Genomic DNA, 15806 nt, shown 5'->3' with positions numbered 1-15806 from the left:
TCCTTATATGTACTTATATCTATTGTCTTCTTTACCTTGTTTTCTTTTTGCCGTCAGATCTGGAGAAACAATTATTTTGTTCTCCTTATTTGTCTACAGGAAACGACATTAAACAATCTTGAATCACATAAATAACAGTTTAGCAATGAACTTACTATCCCCACTGCTCATTAAATTCCTCTTCAAAATCAAATTTTATTCTACTACCTGCACAACTAAAACAGCTTACCATGTTAACATTATCCACTTTGTTGAAATCCTCAAACTATCAATTATCTTGCCTCTAACTTTCATGAGAAACACCCAGTAATTGCTGTTTATAATTCACTCGCATCATCTTTTCAATCATAGTGGTTGTCTCCTGCTTTTCTTCCATTACCTTCATATCTGCCATACGTTAAAAGGACTGTCATATGTTAAAAGATTGGAGCAACTGGGCTTGTATACACTGGAATTTAGAAGGATGAGAGGGGATCTGATTGAAACATATAAGATTATTAAGGGATTGGACACGCTGGAGGCAGGAAGCATGTTCCCGCTGATGGGTGAGTCCAGAACTAGAGGCCACAGTTTAAGAATAAGGGGTAGGCCATTTAGAACAGAGATGCGGAAAAACTTTTTCACCCAGGGAGTGGTGGATATGTGGAATGCTCTGCCCCAGAAGGCAGTGGAGGCCAAGTCTCTGGATGCATTCAAGAGAGTTAGATAGAGCTCTTATAGATAGCGGGGTCAAGGGATATGGGGAGAGGGCAGGAACGGGGTATTGATTGTGTATGATCAGCCATGATCACAGTGAATGGCGGTGCTGGCTTGGAGGGTCGAATGGCCTACTCCTGCACCTACTGTCTCTTGTCTCTTGCCTTCTACAGTTCTACAATGAAATCTTCTCAAAAGTATCTAGTCTGGTTGTACAATTATTTATAGTGGCAAGAATTAGTACATTGGCTCAACAATTAGTACAACAAATTTTATGATGTATGCCTGTTATATTAAACCTGATTCCCACTTCACCAAAACATCCAGTTGAAAAACCTCTCATGTATTCATGTCACTTCCATTACTGACCCAACCATCCACGTATATTTGCAACTGCATCCACCTTGACCTATAACCTTCGAGATTTAAGTATTTGTCCCACCCTGACAATAATCCACCAATGACACACATGCCTCCTTTGAATTAGATGCTAACTTTGAGCTCTGCCCCTAAATCACTCTGCTTCTGAAAACCCAACCTAACCAAGATTTTGATCACTTATTAGCATCTCCTCAAGGCTCAGAACATCTACAATTTTAGCAGCAATGGGAGAAAGTGTTGAATTTACATAGCCAAATTAAATATGCAGGTGGTTGAAAGGGCAGTAAGTGGTCTAATGGACAAGTAGAAAGAATGAAGCATTTCTAAAGATAAGAAAGAAGAAATTCATCATGAGACATTGATAGATGAAAACCTGGGAATGGAGTAGCTGTGATGGGGAGAAAAGGGAACACATGAAACTACACATAAAAGCGTAGCAACAAAATCCAGTTTGAGGGGAGGACCACAGAGAAAAGTTTTAGCTTACTGAAGTGCAGCCAGATGTAATTCGTGCTGCCCTGAGCTATGTCTGTTACTTGACAAAGAGATCACAATATTGAAAATGAAATAAATACCAGTCATGTCTGCGAGATCAAAATAGTGTAAAATATCATCTCTTGTGTGTTTATGGAAATTGATTGTACTTTTACTTACACAATATCCTGGCTCCTGAGAAACGATTGTTTGCAGTCCAATGATCACTTTTTCAGAGATGGAAACAGATTTGGCTTTGCTGAAACTCAGTAAACAAACAATAAACGGTCTGGTTCACTTACCGGTGCATGCTGTATAATGGAAGGCAATTGCTTCTTCCCTTTCTTTAATGTCTCCTCAAAGTCACTCCCTGTGTCCGACTCTGATTCACTTGATATATCACTGGGAGAAAGAAAGGAAATGTTAGATCTAGTTAGTTCCTGACATTGATGGGGAATGGAGTATCTTATTGCTAATTGGTTCTCTGCACCACCTCCTTCTCCCTATACAGAGCCCTGAGCCTTGCTCTTCCAATCTCCCAGGTTTGACCTATCTAACTACCTCTTGATAATTGATTATGAAATGATGAGATGATTCACTGGCAAGTTAGACAGAGTAATAGCAGAATTAAATCCTTTTCAGTGACACATGATAAATTTTGGAAGTACTAATGAAGCTAAGATTCAGTGAACCGTAGCAAGTACTCTCAAAATGCATCAGTTTGCACTAAAGGTACTTGGGAGTATTGAGGAACAGAAGGACATTGGTACACAAATCAAAAGAACCCTCGAGGTGAAAAAAAAGTAGTAAATAAAGCACGCAGAATGCCAGCCTGCATAAGCCAGGCCGTAGAATATAAAACAAGATAGTTATGGCAAAGGTTTTAAAGAGCAAAAAGCTTGAAGTGGATACAAAAAAAATTCTTTTTCACCCAGAGGCTGCATGGAATTTGAATGGTGGCGACTTTGAGAAATGTCTGTAGGAGCACAAGCAAACAAAGCTGCAGACCAAATGCTGATATGGGATGCCTGATCGGCTATTGTGAATAGGATGAGCCCAAGGATCTGCTTCTATACTGCATGATTTTAGCAATCACAAGATTTGTATACAGGATGGTAGTTTGCCCTCCCACAATGACTACCTACTCAAAGCCGGCGTCCTGTCCGACCAGCAGCTCAGCAACTTGCTCTCCACGGAAATAGGTGGGGCTGGAATACTGTGACCCTGCTCGTCTCCCACGAACACCCGGAGATGAAGATGGCAGGCTCTCAGAGCTCTGAGAAAGCTTTTTTGATCTTAGTATCGGCATGACTGCAACCTGTAAACCAAGTAGACTGAAATCAAAATGGTTTTTGAAGATCTATTGCTCCAAACCTCCTCCCCACACAAATCACCATCCCGTTCCATTTGATTAAGCACCAGCTCTCAGTCTCTGCCCTCCCTCCACCCACAATAAGACTCTTACCTCATGACTTCCTTCCCTCACAGACCATCTTTACTGCCACCCTCCCTAGTCACTCTCTCTCATTGCTAGCCTCCCACCATTCTGCCACCTGACTATACCAGTCCCATTGTACCTTCCCTATTCAACCCTCCCCTACATCTGTCCCATCTGCCCACCCACACATCTCAGACCCTGTCCATCCCAACACATTTCTCCCTATTAACACCTCCCTCCCACCTTTGTCTCTCTCCTCACCTGATCCATTCCCTCTCCCTAACCCACCGAGCCCTTCTGCCATTCACTCCTCCCCACTCAGCCTCCTGCACAACCCCGCCCATACTTGTCATGCACAATCTCCCTGTAACTATCCTCTCCACGTACCTGCACTCCCTCCATTCACTCACACACACACTTCACCGAAACTCCGTCTACTCTCCCCTTCCAATGTCACTCCTCCTTTCTCACTTTAACTTGCTACCCCTCCTCACACCTCTCCATCACTCACCATTTCCCACTACCTCCTTCTTCCTCTCCCCCTCCTTTCACTCACCTCTCCCTCTCCACCCTTCTCCCATACTCACCACCTCCCCACCACCCCCTCACCACAGGAGTCCCTTCCCTCTCTCATGATCCCTCCACTTCCCACCCCTCCTCCCTCAAAACTTCCATCTAACACCTCACTTCCTCTTACACACTGCTCAGCCCACTCCACACCCCTCTTCACCCTTCCCCACCTACCACTCCTCTATTCCCTAATGCCCTCTCCCCACACACCCCTCTTCCCTTGAGCCCCTTTCACACCCACTTCCCCTCCCCTCACCTCTCACCCACCCTCAAACTTCCCCTTCACCTTCATCTCCCTCACCTCACCCACCCTCAACCTCTCCCCTTCCCTGCATCCACCCCTTCACCCTCCACCCCTCCCTCACCCTCAACCCTTCACCAATCCCCTTACCCATCCCTTCACCCTCACCTCAACTCTCACACCCTCAACCCCTCCCCTCACCCACCCCTTCGCCCTCATCCCGGTCACCTTAGCCACTCTCACCACTCACTCCTATCTCCCACCTCCATCACCTCACCTTTTCTCCTTATTTACTCACCCTATTCTTACATTTACAGTACTTAATTTTATTACCCCCACCCTCTTCGTCACTCACCTTACGCTTACTCTTGCCTCCCCTGTCACTCACCTCTTCTCTTCCCCATCACTCACCTCTCCCGCTCCTACTGACAGAAGCGGCTCCAAACTCTTTCTCCCGCGCGCCCAAATCTGGCGCCAACACAGTCGCATGTGACGTCATCGCGTTTTTCTCGAGCTGACAAATCGCCAATTGCTTATCCCGCCATCATTGTGACTGGCGTTGTGTTGCCCTTGTTTTCGCCAGCGCCATGTTTGTAACGGGCACCGCCAGCGGAATTGAAGGGGCTAAGGGACGAGGTGGTCCCAATGCCGGACAGAGACGCTCATCTTCTGGATAAAGAAGTCGCCCTGTTCCATGACTACTGTATCACGCACACGCTGAATCCTCGCCCCTCGTTCTCAGCACCCTAACTCCCTGTCCTGCTCACCCCAGACTCTGAGCGTTCCACATAGACAGTGGTCATACAGCTCAGGAGCAGGCTGTGTCCACGCTGACGTGACCATCAAGTACTGATCTATAGTTAACTCTTAATCAGCACTCTGTCCATGGCCCATTGTAGCTCAGTGATTCAAAGTACTCATCTGTATTCTTCCTAAATATTGATGGATTTTGTACCTGCATCTGCTCCTCTAGCAGAGCATCAAGATTCCAACCACACCCGATGTAAAAACATTCTTCCTCAGATCACCTCACAACCTCTTCCCTTTAACCCACTACCTATTGTCTCTATTTATAGATTCCTCTACTAAGAGATTTCCTGCTAGCCATGAGCCTCACAAATGTGTATACCTTAGAAAGAAACTCCACCCACACTAGCCTGTAAGAAAAACAAACCCAATCTCTTCATAACTGAGTCACACCATATCCTGAAGTATCTACTGTGTACCCTTTCCAATGCAATCCTGTTCTTCCTATAGCATGGTGATGCACCATCAATAACTCTTGGAGATGGGAGGCGAACGACAGGCTTTTATTAGCTACAAGAGACCACCACACAACATCCTAGAGACTGAGGGAGGAGCACTTCAGCCTGGCAAATCTTTATAAAGTTGTTCCAACAGATATCCTCAATGTCTTCTTCATTATCCCACCTACCTGTTCTGTCACTTGCTCTTATACACCAGTCTCTCTGTTCCGCAATACTGCCTCGGGCTCTTCTTCCATTTATTGTGTGTGTCCTTCTTTACACTGAATTCATCCTCTCCTCACATTTATCCAGACTGTATTCCATCGGCCCATCTTACCAAATGATTAATATTATTTCTCTGAGGATGACTAACCTGCTCAATATTAACACTTTATCTGCAAATTTACAAATCAAACTGCCTACATTCATATCCAGCTAATAGTGATACTCCTCGTACTGATCTTTGTGTTAGACCTCGGATCACAGTCTTCCAAACACAGAAACAATCCATCAGAGACAACATCTACTCCTGCCTCCTAATGCCAATTCGCAGCTTTCTGAGAAAAGCAGTGAAAAGCATACTGTTCATACAGGTCAGATCATTACATAATGCACAGGTAGACAATGACAACACAGAATAGTGTAATAGCTCCAGAGAAGGTAAACAATACAATGCAAGATCATAACAAGCTAGATTGTGAGGTGAAGATTTTATTGTATTAGGGAACTATTTAATTGACAGAACAGAGGTGTAGAAGTTGTCGTGAACCTGGTGTTCAGGCTCCATAGGGAGAGGGGAAGTGAAATTTTCCATGGTGGATGGGGTCTTAGATTATGCCAGTAGCGTTACTGAAGCAGTGGGAGGTGTAGACATGGGGGGAGGCTCGTCTGCACAATGTGCTGTGCTGTGTCCACAACTCTCCACAGCTTTGTTCAATCATGGACAGAGCTGCTGCCATACCAAGTTGTCATGCGTCCAGATAAAATATTTTGTGTGGCCTATTGGTTTAAAAAATGGCATGAATTGATGAGGACATGCCAAATTACTTTTACTTTTATACTGTTTTTCTCTATCTATCTCTTTCTCTCTCTCACTCCCCCCCCTCTCTCTCTCTCTCTCTCTCTCGCTGTCTCCCTCCCTCATAACAGAAGCCATTGAAATAAATCCTTTTTCATATTACGTTTGTTCAATAGATTATATTGCTCAAGATGGCACTGGGGAAACACAGCAACACTTGGTGGGCAGCTTGCAAAACTTCTAAATATACTTCTGAACTACTCTCACTGCAATCTGCAGCCAGTAACTTCCCTTTAATTAATGTACTTTTGAACTGTTTTAGCATACTTGTGATTTCACAATCATCTGAAGAACTTGGTGAACTTAACTCTTCAGAATGCAAGGTGCATTACCATGGCCGGATGAGAAGGAGGAGGAGGGAACTCCAAGCCATACTTAAACATCAGGGTAGGAAACGTCCTTTACCTAGTAACTTGGTAGCTAATATACAGTTGCTGGAGAACAAGAGTAAGGACCTATGGGCAAGACAGCTGTATCAGAGGGTAATGAGGGATTGCTACGTTCTGTGTTTCACAGACACATGGCTAATTGCAGACACATCGATTGGACCTGAGAGCTTCTCAATACAACCGATGGACCGGACTGCTGATTCCGAGAAGACTAAAGGCGGGGGTCTGTATTCCAAACTAATTTCCTTGTGGTGCTGGGACATAGTTATCTTGTTGCACTCTTGTTCTCCAATACTGGAACAAGGAATGATTAAGTGCTGACCGTTCTACTTACCAATGGATTTCTCCTCCGTGGTCCTGTTTACATACTGCAAAGCCCGATGTTAAGCAGCACTCGAGCTATTGATGCTATGATCAGCAAACAAGAAATGGCCAAGCCCAACACCTTGCCCATCATTGCTGGAAACTTAATCGGGCTGATTTGAAGAAATCTCTGCGTCCTAACACATCACCTGCAGCACAAGGGGTCCCACCATACTTGACCACTACTGCCTGTGCCATGCGTCAGTGAGTATAGGAATAGGATGAGGTGGAGGATGAATGCGTGGCTGAGGGATTGGAGCAGGGGGCAGGGATTCAGATTTCTGGATCATTTGGGGCAGGTGTGACCTGTACAAAAAGGACAGGTTGCACTTGAATCCCAGGGGGACCAATATCCTGGCAGGTAGGTTTGCTAAGGCTACTGGGGAGAGTTTAAACTAGAATTGTTGGGGGGTGGGAACCGAACTGAAGAGACGGGGGAAGAGGAAGTTGACTCACAAATAGAGAAAGCTTGGAGACAGTGTGAGAGGGAGGATAGGCAGGTGATAGAGAAGGGGAGCGCTCAGACTGAAGGGTTGAGATGTGTCAAGGAGTATTGTGAACAAAGTGGATGAGCTTAGAGCATGGATCAGTACTTGGAGATATGATGTGGTGGCCATTACAGAGACTTGGATGGCTCAGGGACAGTAATGGTTACTTCAAGTGCCGGGTTTTAGATGTTTCAGAAAGTACAGGGAGGGAGGCAAAAGAGGTGGGGGAGTGGCACTGTTGATCAGAGATAGTGTCACGGCTGCAGAAAAGGTGAACGCCATGGAGGGATTGTCTATGGAGTCTCTGTGGGTGGAGGTTAGGAACAGGAAGGGGTCAATAACTTTACTGGGTGTTTTTTATAGGCCACCCAATAGTAACAGAGATATCGAGCAGCAGATAGGGGAACAGATCCTGGAAAGGTGTAATAATAACAGAGTTGTCGTGATGGGAGATTTTAGTTTCTCAAATATCGATTGGCATCTCCCTAGAGCAAGGGGCTTAGATGGAGTGGAGTTTGTTAGGTGTGTTCAGGAAGGTTTCTTGACACAGTATGTAGATAAGCCTACAAGAGGAGAGGCTGTACTTGATCTGGTATTGGGAAATGAACCTGGTCAGGTGTCAGATCTCCCAGTGGGAGAGCATTTCGGAAATAGTGATCACAATTCTATCTCCTTTACAATAGCATTGGAGAGAGATAGGAACAGACAATTTAGAAAAGTGATTAATTGTAGTAAGGGGAATTATGAGACTATCAGGCAGGAAATTGAAAACTTAAAATGGAAAAAGATGTTCTCTCGGAAAAGTATGGAAGAAATGAGGCAGATATTCAGGGGATATTTGTATAGAGCTCTGTATAAGTATGTTCAAATGAGACAGGGAAGTTAAGGTAGGGTACAAGAACCATGGTGTACAAAGACTGTAATAAATCTAGTCAAGAAGAAAAGAAAAGCTTACAAAAGGTTCAGAGAGCTAGGTAATGATAGAGATCTAGAAGATTATAAGGCTAACAGGACGGAACTTAAGAAGCAAATTAGGAGAGCCAGAAGGAGACATGAGAAGGCCTTGGCGGGCAGAATTAAGGAGAACCCCAAAGCATTCTACAAGTAGTGAAGAGCAAAAGGATAAGATGTGAAAGAATAGGACCTATCAAATGTGACAGTGGGAAAGTGTGTATGGAACTGGAGGAGATAGTAGAGGTACTTAATGAATACTTCACTATGGAAAAGGATCTTAGTGATTACACTGATGACTTGCAGCAGACTGAAAAGCTTGAGCATGTAGATATTAAGAAAGAGGATGTGCTGGAGCTTTTGGAAAGCATCAAGTTGGATAAATCACCAGGACCAGATGACATGTACCCCAGGCTACTGTGGGAAGCGAGGGAGGAGATTGCTGAGCCTCTGACGATGATCTTTGCATCATCAATGGGGATGAGAGAGGTTCTGAAGGATTGGAGGGTTGTGGATGTTGTTCCTTTATTCAAGAAAGGGAGGAGAGACGGCCCAGGAAATTATAGACCAGTGAGTCTTACCTCAGTGGTTGGTAAGTTGATGGAGAAGATCCTGAGAAGCAGGATTGGAGAGGTATATGATTAGGAATAGTCAGCATGGCTTTGTCAAAGACAGGTCATGCCTTACGAGGCTGATTGAATTTTTTGAGGATCTGACTAAACACATTGATGAAGGAAGAGCAGTAGATGTAGTGTACATGGATTTTAGCAAGGCATTTGTTAAGTTACTCCGTGCAAGGCTTATTGAGAAAGTAAGGAGGCATGGGATCCAAGGGGACATAGCTTTGTGGATCCAGAACTGGCTTGCCCACAGGAGGCAAAGAGCGGTTGTAGACAGGTCATGTTCTGCATGGAGGTCAGTGGCCAGGGGTGTGCTTCAGGGATCTGTTCTGGGACCCCTGCTCTTCGTGATTTTTATAAATGGCCTCGATGAGGAAGTGGAGGGATGGGTTAGTAAGTTTGCTGATGACACAAAGGTTGAAGATGTTGTGGATAGTGTGGAGGGCTGTCAGAGGTTACAGCGGGACGTTGATAGGATGCAAAACTGGGCTGAGAAGTGGCAGATGGAGTTCAACCCAGATAAGTGTGAGGTGGTTCATTTTGGTAAGTCAAATATGATGGCAGAATATAGTATTAATGGTAAGACTTGGCAGTGTGGAGGATATAGGCAGTTCTTCAAGATGGCGGCACGACGCAGCTTGATGTGGCCTCTCCGGAGTTGATATCTGTTATTTGTCAAGCAGGGTGCCATGCACAATCCTAATCTGATGAAAAAGGGATGTGGGAGCATGGAGGAACATCTGGAAATCTCCAGGAAGGCCTTTTTTGTTGCTGCTGCTGTTGTAAGTTCCAGGTCTCTGCTGGAAAGAACAGGCCCCCAGTCCTCGGGGTCACGTTGCCAGCGGCCGGGGCGTTGTAGTACGCTCGGCAGAGGATGGTACTCAGAGAGGCTGTGCCGGAGGGGATGGTCGGAGGCTCGGAGGTTCGACGGACTCGGAGTCTGCTGCGGTTGGGACGCTTTCACTGTGTGCTGTGTCTGTGAGGCTGACTCGGGCGGCGCCGTGGAAGTCCATAGCGGGGATATTCCCTTCAGCCGCCAGCATGGGATGACGAGTCAATCGGGACCCTGAGGACTTGTGGAAACTGTGTGGTGGTTTCTTTCAAAATTATAGTCTTTTAACATCTTTGGACTATTTTACTGTGCCCATGGTCTGTTTTTTTTTTATCAATTATGGTATTGTCTGCACTGTTGAAACTATATGTTAACTATAACTATATGTAGCTATGTGGTTTTGTGTGGGTCTTGTAGCTTTAGTTTTTGGTTTGTTGGGTGGTAGAGTTGGTCTCCTGACTTGGTGTGTCTGGGTAGTCTTGTTTTGTCTGGTGGGTTTGGAGCTCCTTTCTGGGGAACACGCTAAGACGGTAGCGCGATATTAATACACAGCAGCCTCTCCGGACTCTGGATTTGGGGACTGCCAAACGTCATGTGGATTCTCTGGTGTAGTCTGTTTTGTCATGTGCTTTTGTGATATCATTCTGGAGGAACGTTGTTTCATTTTTTAATTGCATTGCAGTTGTGGTTTCTAAATGACAATAAACTGAAATTCAATTCAATTCAATCTTGGGGTCCGAGTCCATAGCATGCTGAAAGCAGCTGTGCAGGTTGACTCTGTGGTTAAGAAGTTCACGTGGTGTATTGGTCTTCATCAATCATGGAATTTAACTTAGGAGCCGAGAGGTAATGTCGCAGCTATATCGGACCCTGGTCAGACCCCACTTGGAGTACTGTGCTCAGTTCTGGTCTCCTCACATAGGAAGGACGTGGAAACCATAGAAAGGGTGCAGAGGAGATTTACAAGGATGTTGCCTGGATTGGGGAGCATGCCATATGAGAATAGGTTGAGTGAAATTGGCCTTTTCTCCTTGGAGCGAAGGAGGATGAGAGGTGACCTGATAGAGGTGTACAAGATAGAACATAGAATAGTACAGCACATTACAGGCCCTTCGGCCCACAATGTTGTGCTGACCCTCAAACCCTGCCTCCCATATAACCACCCACCTTAAATTCCTCCATATACCTGTCCAGTAGTCTCTTAAACTTCACTAGTGTATCTGACTCAGGCAGTGCATTCCACGCACCAACCACTCTTTGAGTAAAAAACCTTCCTCTAAGATCCCCCTTGAACTTCCCACCCCTTACCTTAAAGCCATATCCTCTTGTACTGAGCAGTGGTGCACTGGGAAAGAGGCACTGGCTATCCACTCTGTCTATTCCTCTTAATATCTTATACACCTCTATCATGTCTCCTCTCATCCTCCTTCTCTCCAAAGAGTAAAGCCCTAGCTCCCTTAATCTCTGATCATAATCCATACTCTCTAAACCAGGCAGCATCCTGGTAAATCTCCTCTGTACCCTTTCCAATGCTTCCACATCCTTCCTATAGTGAGGCGACCAGAACTGGACACAGTACTCCAAGTGTGGCCTAACCAGAGTTTTATAGCGCTGCATCATTACCCCGCGACTCTTAAACTCTATCCCTCAACTTATGAAATCCAACACCCCATAAGCTTTCTTAACTACCCTATCTAACCGTGAGGCAACTTTCAGGGGACACGTACCCCCAGATCCCTCTGCTCCTCCACACTACCAAGTATCCTGCCATTTACTTTGTACTCTGTCTTGGAGTTTGTCCTTCCAAAGTGTACCACCTCACACTTCTCCGGGTTGAACTCCATCTGCCACTTCTCAGCCCACATAATTCCAAAAAAAAAAAGATGATAAGAGACATTGATCGTGTAGATAGTCAGAGACTTTTTCCCAGGGCTGAAATGTTTGCCACAAGAGGACACAGGTTTAAGGTGCTGGGTACAGAGGAGATGTTAGAGGTAAGTTTTTTGCTCAGAGAATGGTGAGTGCCTGGAATGGGCTGCCAGCAATGGTGGTGGAGGTGAATATGATAGGGTCTTTTAAGAGGCTTTTAGATAGGTACACAGAGCTTAGTAAAATAGAGGGCTATAGATAAGCCTAGTAGTTTCTAAGGTAGGGACGTGTTCGGCACAACTTTGTTGTAGGTTTTCTATGTTTCTATCATACTATGATTAGAAATGCCTAACATCCCTAGAGAACATTTTCGAGAAATCTGATCATTTGGCTGTCCACCATGTACCTGCATACACTCAGGGCAAAAAAACAAGACTCCAGAGGTAAGGATAACAAAGAGGTAGTTGTGGAGAGACAGAGGAACAGCTACGGGATTGTTTTGACTGGGCCATGTTCAAGGACTCCTCAGAGGTTCTGAACAAATAGATCATAGTGTCACGAACTCTATAAAAACAGCCATAGATGAGTGTGTCCCAACAAAATAGTTCAGTCTGACAAAGGGTCTTGGCCTGAAAAATCGACAGTTTACTCTTTTCCATAGATGCTGCCTGGCCTGCTGAGTTCCTCCGGAATTTTGTGTGTGTTGCTTTGAAGTTCAGCATCCGCAGATTTTCTTGTGTTTGTTATTCAGAGTCTTCCCCAGCTAGAAGCCCTAGGACCAGATGCGGACCAAACTTGAATCACTGAAGGATGCTCGACAGCCGTGGCAGGGCATGAATGCTGTCACCTCCTACAAAGTGAAACCAAAGCGACATAGGTGACAGCAAGGCTTCACTCCCAGATGACCCAATACCTTTTATGTTTGCTTTGACCATCAAAGCATGGAGGCACATTTGCAGACTCCCAAAGCCCAGATGACCTCATGATTTCAATCTCTGAGGCTGATGTGAGGGCATTCTTCTGGAGGGTGAACCCACAGAAAGCATCTGGCCCATTTGGGGTACCTGGCTGAGTTCTAAAGACCTGAGCTAATCAACTGGCTGGAGTGTTCGCTGAGATCTTTAACCTCTTGCTTTCACAGTCGGAGGTACCCACCTGGTTCAGGAATACCGGTGTCTTGGAAAAATGTGGTAACCTGCCTCCATGATGATCTTGCAGTAGCTATGGGTAAGACGGTTCCAGTTACTTACATCCACTGTGATGAAGTGCTTTGAGAGGTTGATGATGAAACATGTCAACTCCTAACTGAGAAGCAACCTGAAACTGCTCCAATTTGCCGACAGTCACTCCAGGTCAACAGCCATTTCATGGGCTCTTCACTCAACCCTAGAACATCTCTACAGTGAAGTAGTATCCAAGACATCTTCAGGGAGCAGTGCCTTAGGAAGGCGGCCTCCATCACGAGGGATCCTTATCACCCAGGTCATGCCCTCTTCTCATTGTTACCATCAGGGATCAGAAGCCTGAAGGCACACACTCGGCGATTCAGGAACAACTTCTTCCCCTCTGCCATCCAATTGCTGAATGAACACTACCTCACTGCATTTTTATTTCTGTTATTTCTTGTACTACTTAATTTAGCTTTATTAAAAAAAAATATATATATACTTACTGTAATTTAGTTTTTTCTCTCTATATTTATTTATCATGTATCACATTGTACTGCTGCTGTAAAGTTAACAAATTTCACAATATATGCCGGTGATATTAAACCTGATTCTGAAGATGCATACATCAGGATGCTCCTCATTGACTACGGCTCAGCATTCAATACTATCGTCCGGGTGCACCAGAAGGCTGTGTGCATTGCCCCCTGCTCTGTTTCCCATATTTAAGTTTGCTGACAACATCACTGTTGTTGGCTGAATCAAGGGTGGTGACAAATCAGCACAAAGGAAGGGAGATTTACAAGTAGGGGCAATGTGGAGTGAGGACTGACTGTTAATAGGGCAAAATTGCATTGGATGAGTTACAACATAAAAGGTAGACAAAATTGTAAAGGGTGGCACCTGCAGATTTTCACTGCTTGTGAGTTCCTGCGTGTCAATATCTCTGAAGAGAAAACCTGGATGCAACTTATTGCATGTCGATGCAGCTATAAAGAAGGCAAGACGGCAGCTATGTTTCATTAGGAGTTTGAGGAGATTTTGTTTGTCAAGTAAAACACTCAAAAGCTTCTACAAATGTACTGTGGAGAGCATTATGAGTGGCTGCAACACCTTCTGGTACTGGGGGAGGGGGCACTACTCCACAAGATCGAAATAAGTTGCAGAGACTTGTAAAATTAGTCAGCCCTGTCATGGGTATCAGCCTCTACTGGATCCAAGACATCTTCAAGGACTGGTGCCTGAGGAAGGTGGTGTCCGTCGTTAAGGATCCCCACCACCCAGGACATGCCCTCTTCAAACTTTTACCCTTGGGTGGTAGGTACAGGAGCCTAAAAGTGAAGTTTATTGTCATTTCAACCATAAACTGCTGGTACAGTACATAGTAAAAATGGGACAACGTTCCTCCAGGACCCTGGTGCTACATGAAACACAAAACTGCACTAGAGTATGTGAGACAGCACAAGGCTACACTTGACTATGTAAAACAATGTAAAAACTGCACTAGACTACAGACCTGCACAGGACCACATAAAGTGCACAAATCAGTGCAGGACAGTACAATAAAAGCACACTCTCTGCAATTCAGGAACAGCTTCTTCCCCCTCCTCACCCCACCATCTAATTTCTAAGTGGACATTAAACCCACAAACACTACCTCACTACTTTTTTATTTCTGTTTTTTTGGCACTACTTATTTTAACTTAACCATTAAATATATATAATGTAACACATTTCCCCCCCTATATTTATTTATCATATATTTCATTGTACTGCTGCTGTAAAGTATTGGATTTCACGACACATGCCGGTGATATTAAACCTGATTCTGACTCTGGTAGGTAAGGTAGTGAAGAAGACGTTTGGCACACTGGCCTCCACCGGTCAGATGAATAAGTTGGGAAGTTATGTTCTGAGGGAGTCCTGGAATTACACAGCATGTTAACAGATCCTTTGGCCCTGCTCATCCATGTAGCCTGTGTTGTCCACTGAGCTCACCCATTCTGTCCACAGGCCTCTCAAACTCTCCTATCCATGTACTTAGCTAGATAGCTTTTAACTGCTATTTCTGGCAGCTTATTCTAAATACACACCACCTTTTGTGTGAAGAAGCTGCCCTTGTGTCCCCTAGTCTCTGATCTGAAATGTATGCTTTCCTGTTTTCAGCACCCGCTCCCTGGGAAAAGGACGGTGTGCTTTGACCCATCTACACCCTCCATGGTCTTGTATACTTCTGTCAGGACACCCTCAATCTCCTACATTCTAGGGAACTAAGTCCTAGTGTACACACCCCTCTCCCTGTGACTCAGGTTGCCCAAGTCCAGGCAACATAAGACTATAAGACACAGGAGCAGAATTAGGCCATACAGCCCATCTAGTCTGTTCCACCATTCAATCATGGCTGATCCTTTGTTTCTCTCCTCCTCAACCCCAGTTCCCGGCCTTCTCCCCGTAACCCTTGATGCCATGTCCAATCAAGAACCCATCAATCACTGCTTCAAGTACACCCAACGACCCGGCCTCCACAGCCGCACGTGGCAACAAACTCCACAAGCTCACCACCATCCGGCCAAAGAAATTTCTCCACATCTCTGCCCCAAAAGGGCACTCATACATCCCATGGCTGTGCCCTCTTGTCCTAGACTCCCCCACCATGGGAAATATCCTTTCCACATCTACTCTGTCAAGGCCTTTCAACATTTAAAAGGCTTCAATGAGATCTCCCCCCCCCCTTGTCCTTCTGAATTCCAACGAGTACAGACCCAGAGCCATCAAACATTTAACATCCTGGTAAATCTTTCCTGAACTCTTTCAGGTTTCCACAACAGGGTGACAAAATCCATCCTCAATACTCCAAATGCAGCCTCGCCAACTTCTTACCTAACTGCAGCAACTTTCCAGGTTCTACACTCAACGCCCAGGCCAGTCTGCCAAATGCCTTCTTCAGAATCCTCTTTGTGACATGGCTTTCAGAGAACTATGCACTTCTCAGGCCCCTCTTTT

The 15806-nt window shown here is 45.1% G+C and overlaps 1 protein-coding gene across 4 annotated transcripts in view; it reads right to left on the bottom strand.

Annotated features, from left to right (window-relative positions):
- The window catches only part of LOC132407672 (cohesin subunit SA-2-like), a 98017-nt gene extending 93671 nt beyond the window's left edge, over positions 1-4346 (bottom strand). For 3 of the 4 annotated variants that reach the window (XM_059994509.1, XM_059994511.1, XM_059994510.1), the window contains exons 1-3: positions 4212-4346; positions 2697-2869; positions 1854-1953 (exon numbers count right to left, since the gene is read on the bottom strand). In XM_059994509.1, the coding sequence (XP_059850492.1) occupies positions 1854-1953; positions 2697-2869; positions 4212-4289 (351 nt within the window). In that variant the 5' untranslated portion in view covers positions 4290-4346. Of the gene's footprint in view, positions 1-1853; positions 1954-2696; positions 2870-4188 lie in introns of all 4 variants that reach the window. The other variant, XM_059994512.1, reaches the window with a different exon arrangement.
- Positions 4347-15806: the final 11460 nt, after the last annotated feature.

Source organism: Hypanus sabinus, chromosome 18, assembly GCF_030144855.1.
Source record: "Hypanus sabinus isolate sHypSab1 chromosome 18, sHypSab1.hap1, whole genome shotgun sequence".
NCBI classification, from domain to species: domain Eukaryota; kingdom Metazoa; phylum Chordata; class Chondrichthyes; order Myliobatiformes; family Dasyatidae; genus Hypanus; species Hypanus sabinus.
The sequence above is the reverse complement of the archived record's forward strand: the minus strand, read 5'-3'. Positions and strand labels throughout refer to the sequence as shown.